Consider the following 6518-nt stretch of genomic DNA (forward strand, 5'->3'; position numbering starts at 1 on the left):
TCATCCATCTATCAAAAATTGCTTTGCTGTCATAGCCGAATATTTATCCGCTCCGACATTTCCATGATACCCGAATAAATCCTATCACCACCTAACTCTGTACCTGAGGCACCAGCAGCAACACGTAGAACATCCTCAATCAAGGCTAAGTTTCCCAGAATGTCAACATGAGCACCACTTTCTGTGCCTCTCCCTTCTAGCAGACTAGCTGGTGGCTTGTGCTGGTATTCTCTCACGTAAGTAGCAATCCCCGAGGGGTTGAAACGTGTCTTTCCTCGCCATCCTTTTGCGCACATGAATCCAGCGCTCATGACCGGCACGCTCTCATCGCCATCAACAAAGTATACTCCACCACTCAAGCAGCCATTATCGCTTCCATCTGCAGAGCTATCAATTTGAAGAGGAATGCTCTTGCATCGGTCAGACGGTGACATCTTGTAGACATATGATCTTTCAGTGGGAATTCCCACTCCATATGAGCAATAAATTTCAATATCCGGAGCATCTGGCAACCTGAAAATGGAACTTTTATTAGCATAGGATTGACTAATTGCACTGGGACTAAGCAAAGGCATTCAGGTGAATTGGAGGAAACAATGAACAGGAAATGAAGTTATACACTAATAGATTTGCTACTTATTTGCACTTACATGGTTTCAAGTGGATTTGACCAATACTTGTGATGACTATGCTTGGGATCTTCTAAGTCTTCTGCTAATCCATGAGAGAAGTGTGCTTCAGTGCGCTGCATCATCTTTGGTGCTACAAATCTGAGAAGATCTATGAGAGTTCTTGCTGTGTATGCTTCATTTTCAGCCACTCTCTTGATGCTCTCTCGACTAATCTCATCATACTCTGTCAACAACTCGTCACATGATGTGCTGGAAATGGACGCACTTTCATGCACGAATTCCTGTTGTTATTCAACATCACATGCATAGTCAGTAAAACGGATTGGAGAGTGAAAACCATTACTTATTCTGTGAAATTTTCCCTAGTTCCCTAACAAAAGGGGAAAAAAATTATTCCGTACATATCAGAGCAAGTACCATTGAAATGGAAAAAACAACAAAAGACTTATTACTATTACCGTCTAGTAAACCTTCGGAGATTGGTGATTCATATAGCCAACCCAAACTAGCTTGGGATTCAGGCATTGTTATTGTGCACTGTCAATTAAATCTAAAAGTTTTAATGGTTCTCTTCATATGTTCATAATCCAGTAATACATGTCAACAGCAATCAGCGATCGTTATATTTTATGTGGTCAATTATAGCTTCTAAAATGGAGTCAAAGCTTAGAAGATGTCATGTATGCGATGTGCAAAACCTATCATTTCATTGTTAGTCACATTTGAAGGGGATATGATGCAAGTATGATCAAGTGCGTTCTATCAGAGCAATTATACGAGCCATAATGAATGATAAATAAAAAATGTCCAGAAGAAATATCAAACAAAAGGTGGAACTAGTAACCTTTTACCTTTGGATCAATAAAAGAGAGCTGTGAAGAAGGTAACTCAGATGCTGCCTTCCCAAATGCAACTAATCTTCCGTATTTCGCAAGCTGTTTTACTACGGAAGTCCTCTGAGGGCCGGTATCATTTCCATTATTCTCCTTTGAAGAGGATTGCAAGTATTGTGTCTTTGCTGAATGGCATACATTTTTTTCTTCTGGAGACCTATTCAGGTCGCCCCAGATTGTCTCTCCTCCTTTCGGTAGCAATGAAACAACAGAGTCCCATGTTCGAAATACTCTCATAACATGTTGAAGGGTTTGGAAACCAAAGGTCTCAGAGTCTAACAGACCAGGAGCCATGGCTCTGCAAAAGTAAAGGTATTCGGTGGAAAAGAATCAATTTCAGCTTCATCAATGCCTTCATTTTAAAGCCAAATAAACATAGATGATAGAAAAGTTCCACCGCAGAATTTTGGGTTCTGAAGACAAACCTGATAAAGGCAACATCTTTTCCTTCAGCAGACAATATATTGGCCACAGCTTTTGGAACTCCAAGAAATGCTGGACTAACATTCATGATTGTTTTGATGTGCTTGGCACACCAATTTGGGCCACCACCCCCTCCAACGGGAGGAGGCGCTTCAACCCATTTAAGGAAGTGGAGAAAATAGATAACTCCCATTGAATGAGGCACTACCACCACTTTCTTGTAACCATTTGTTACATACAAAAGCTCAATTTTTCTCTTTAGCCTGCTCAGAGATTGGTCTCTGATCTGCTTGTTTCCAAATAAACAGATACATTAGAATGATCTCTATCTAAATTCGAGATAAGTGACAATGTCCTCAAGAAGGACAACCACCTCAAGAAACCTCAAACGGTCGGATTTACTCTTTCAACCAAATGGAAGAAAGAAACTCATTTTCATTCATTCGATATAGATATGTTTTTTTAAAAATATTTACAACTACTAATGTAACTAGAGTGACATATACAGTTATAATTCATATAGCCAACCACGACTTGCTTAGGATTGAAGCGTACTTATTGTTACAACTACTGCAGAAATCAATGCAGTGGAATTATAGACCAATTTCTGTTGAGTACTTATCAAGGGGATAAATCAAACTAAACGTGATAATGCTGCAGGAAAAAGGAAAAGAAAATACTTGCCTAATAAATGATGATAAAAGTGGCATTTATTGGTCTACACATTTGACTATGATAACCTGAAAGACTTAAATGAAGGAATTAATTTATGCATCTGTTATTCTAGAAATGAGATAGAGAATATCTTGAGTGAAACATTAGCAAGTTAGACTAAAGAAAATAAGCAGAGGAAGGACATACCTCTGTATTTTGGAAAGATAACCTCCAGTCATAAGAAGCCATGTACATATTCTTCTGTTCATATCCAATCTTTGCCAAATTTTCAATAAGAATAGCCCAAACAAAATAACCAGGTGCAAAATAATCAGCTGCTACTAATCCTGTCACTGCCCGGACTCGAATTCCTGGTGGATCAAGCCCTGTTTCATTATCCAAAGATAGGTGCTCCAACCAACATAAAGGCCTAATTAAATTTGCAGAAAACATTTTCAACAAAGGTAATTACTTCAATGTGACAAAAAAGAAGAATAGTTTTGTGACTTTACTGTTACAACACAAACCTCTTGAATATTTCAGCAAAGCTACCACCCCAAAGTCTCTTACGAAATAAGCCTTCAGAACAAGGCCTACCTTCCCAAAGCTCAAGACCTCCAGTTACAATCCCAGGCACCAAAACTACAGGGTGATGAGCAGTCAAGTTTTCACGTTTGAGTCTAACCCCAGGAGGTTCAGGAACTTTAAGTCCTGGCAAAATGGCAGGCGCAAAATTGCATAGAAATAAAAGTAGCCACCAAGTTGTGCACAAGTATCCAATTATCCAACAGCAGTTATCTATACACCTCCATTCCTTAGGCTGCCTGTTGGTTTTCTTGTGCTTTGGCTTCTCAATAACCTTTTCATAAGCAGAAACAGCATTTTCTTGTTTCTTGTCAACATTGGATTCAAATGATTGAGTACTCACTGGGGAACACTTTGCTGGTTCAAGAAAACACAGCTTCCTAAACCCAAGAATTGAAGCCAATGAACTCAAGAGTCTAACTTTACAATCTACAATCGATGAAGAAATGAAGGCATTGACATAGTTAGAAATGGCACTCAAATTGAGCTGCAAACTCCTACTAAGCTGTGTTTTCAAGAAATGGAAGAACCCCATCACTGCAAAATGCAGAATTGAGGGTAAGAGAGTAACAAATGGACATGAATTCTAGCAAAAATCAAGAAAAGAATGAAAACCCATGAGAATAGGCGTTATAACGGTGCTGAGTGCTGAGCTAGTAGTACTGAGTGAGCACTAACACGTGGTGAAGAAGGCTGATTTGAGGTGTTGTTTTGTTTTGTGGGTACATGGGAAAGCAACACATTGATACTCAGAGGTGAAAACTACTTAGCTTGCAAATTTTAGCTTCTTGTTATGAGAATGGGGTTTTGTCTAAGGTTTTAACATTTTGTTGTGTGATGAAACCAAACAGTTCTCCTACAAAGACACCTGTCTTACCCTTTACATTGCATGCAATATATGCGGTCTCTTATCAATTCTACATAAACAAGTTTGCCTTTTTATTTTTGTTACGTGCGATACACGTGTATTTTGCGTCTATTATTAAAAAATCTTACGTAATATAGAATAAAAATAAACTATATGAAATAATAATTGATGTTGAGATATATACAATAATTTTTTGAATAAAAAATAAATACTTTACGTTAAGACAAGATGAATTCAAAGTAATTGAATATTTTCAAAATCTTCACGTACGAAATGAGTTAGTTATTTAGTAGTAATTATAATTATACATATTTTATTGTATAAAATAATGATATGTTATGTTGTTGCTTCTTACCTAATTTATTATATTTAAGTTTTAATTTTCCTTTGAAGCATGGGCAAATATTTGCCACAATTATCTTGTTACTTTCTTAAAAGAAAAATATAATCTATTCTTTATTTGGTCATTCCTTTTTTGGAGGAAAATATTTGTGTACTATTTTTTTTGGTGAATTGCTCATATATAGGTCAAGTGACCAAATCATATTATTGTATCTTTTTTTTATATATTTCTCTTTTCTCATATGATTTATTGTTATTTAAAGTTTGCTCTGTGAACTTCCAAATAATACATTGTTATTTCAATTTTAACAAATTAAAGTTAATGAATTTCTTAATGACCACAAGGTTTGGACTCCTCAATGACTTTGGTATTCATTCTAAACTAAACCTAGACAAATTATAAATTAAATAAGAAAAAACTAAACAAATTACTGTAAAACAAATCAAAAATAAACATACACGTATAAACAAATCAAAAATACAAAGAAAACTAACTGTAATGACAATTTAATCTTATTTGCCCACTGACTTTAGATTTGGTCTAAACCAAATATAAATAAATTATTAAAAAAGTCAATATAAAAACACATTGACTGAACAATCCTCACCTAGACTTTTACAAAGAAACATGCAAGTAACAAGTTTTTAATTTTTTTTTTCTAATTTTTTATCAATTCTATCTGCCATCCCCAAAAGAGAGTAAACTTATGGCATTGAGATTCTAAGTTCACCTTTCCAAATGAGAAGAAAATTACTCTTGAAACTAATGTCAAGTTAAAATAAGAACATAAGTAGAATAAGTTCACTCCTTTTAGGAATACAAAAAGACAAATGAAAATTTAAAAACTACCCGTGAGTATAACATACAAACTGATTTTGATAGTCATATCTTTTGCTACCAAAATCAAATTTTTATGGCACTTGATTGGGCATTCTTTCAAAGCAAGAACCATCTTTTTGTGACCTCGAAGAAATAAGTATAAAATAACGGACAAATACTGACAATAATCTATAGAATAACGTATAGTTTTCAATTTCCATGAATTAACAAATATGATAAAACTAAAGAAGAACAACAGTAATTTAATCAAAACAATGGATGCTCAAAATCATATTTAAAGTGAGTGAGATACAAATTTAAAAACCTATATATACTATTTATGTCATAAACGTGTACATGTTTTACTATTGTTATTTGCAATGGGAAGATATTGCTTTACCGATATTAGAGAACCAATTTAACCTTATTTAAATTAAATAAGAGATCGGCCACTTTAATCTTCATAAATTTTTAGAATTTTATAGTTAATTAAAGAAACCATATTCACTTTTGTCGTTATTTATGTTGCAATAAATTAGAATTGTTCAATTTTCCATATTTACCTAATTAACGTTAGGTAAGTTTTTTAAGTTTTCTATTTCTCTTTTTGTTAAAATAAGAAAATCTTTTAATTGATTTTAAAGGCCTTATTTAAATAAGAAAAAATTTAATAAACTAAATTTTATTTGATTTTAATGTCCTAAATATTTGGAGAAGCGCTAAATGACAAGATTATCCGATATAAAATCATGTTTTAAAGGGTAAAAAAGGCGAACGACATTTCACTAAGGATCTTCGTGCTTTTAATATAGTACTAGTCTTAGAGTATGCGTATTGCGCGTGAACCTCGTCTGAAAAAACAAAAGTTTTAAAAAAATCTCATAAGCATTATCTTAAAGTTTTGAGTTATATAAGTAAAAGATAACAAAAAAAATAATATAGAATTATGAGAATGATGATTGTCGATTTTATTTAACTATCTCAATAAAGGAAGAAGCTTTGTCCCTGTAGAAGTCCTCAAAGTTTTAAATTTTAGTTATGTCAAAACATAATTATTAATTATAATTATAATTTTGTCTTACATGAATTCATTATGAATTAGCAAGTTTTACGCTGGCTGGCTGCCTACCGTAATTGTCCTCATTTATGCTAGCTTAGGGCAGCCAATGTACGCGATCTCACAGAGGCGGAGTTAGGACTGAGGCATAATTATTGTTGTTATTGACATAAAATGCATTTATGAAGGGTTAAAAATTAATGTCAACTCATATTACAATTTCGTATTTATATATATCAAATTC

The 6518-nt window shown here is 34.0% G+C and overlaps 1 protein-coding gene across 1 annotated transcript; it reads right to left on the bottom strand.

Moving 5' to 3' along the window:
• Positions 1 to 29: 29 nt before the first annotated feature.
• LOC104090483 (putative phospholipid:diacylglycerol acyltransferase 2) lies at positions 30 to 3995 on the bottom strand. The gene is made up of 6 exons (XM_009595587.4): positions 3130 to 3995; positions 2810 to 3032; positions 1951 to 2234; positions 1484 to 1823; positions 651 to 913; positions 30 to 513 (listed from the first exon to the last, which is right to left on the bottom strand). Exons 1-6 carry the CDS (start codon positions 3720 to 3722, stop codon positions 30 to 32), a joined length of 2187 nt encoding a protein of 728 aa, XP_009593882.1. The 5' UTR covers positions 3723 to 3995.
• Positions 3996 to 6518: the final 2523 nt, after the last annotated feature.

The sequence above is a fragment of the Nicotiana tomentosiformis genome, chromosome 6 (genome assembly GCF_000390325.3).
Source record: "Nicotiana tomentosiformis chromosome 6, ASM39032v3, whole genome shotgun sequence".
Classification (NCBI taxonomy): Eukaryota; Viridiplantae; Streptophyta; class Magnoliopsida; order Solanales; family Solanaceae; genus Nicotiana; species Nicotiana tomentosiformis.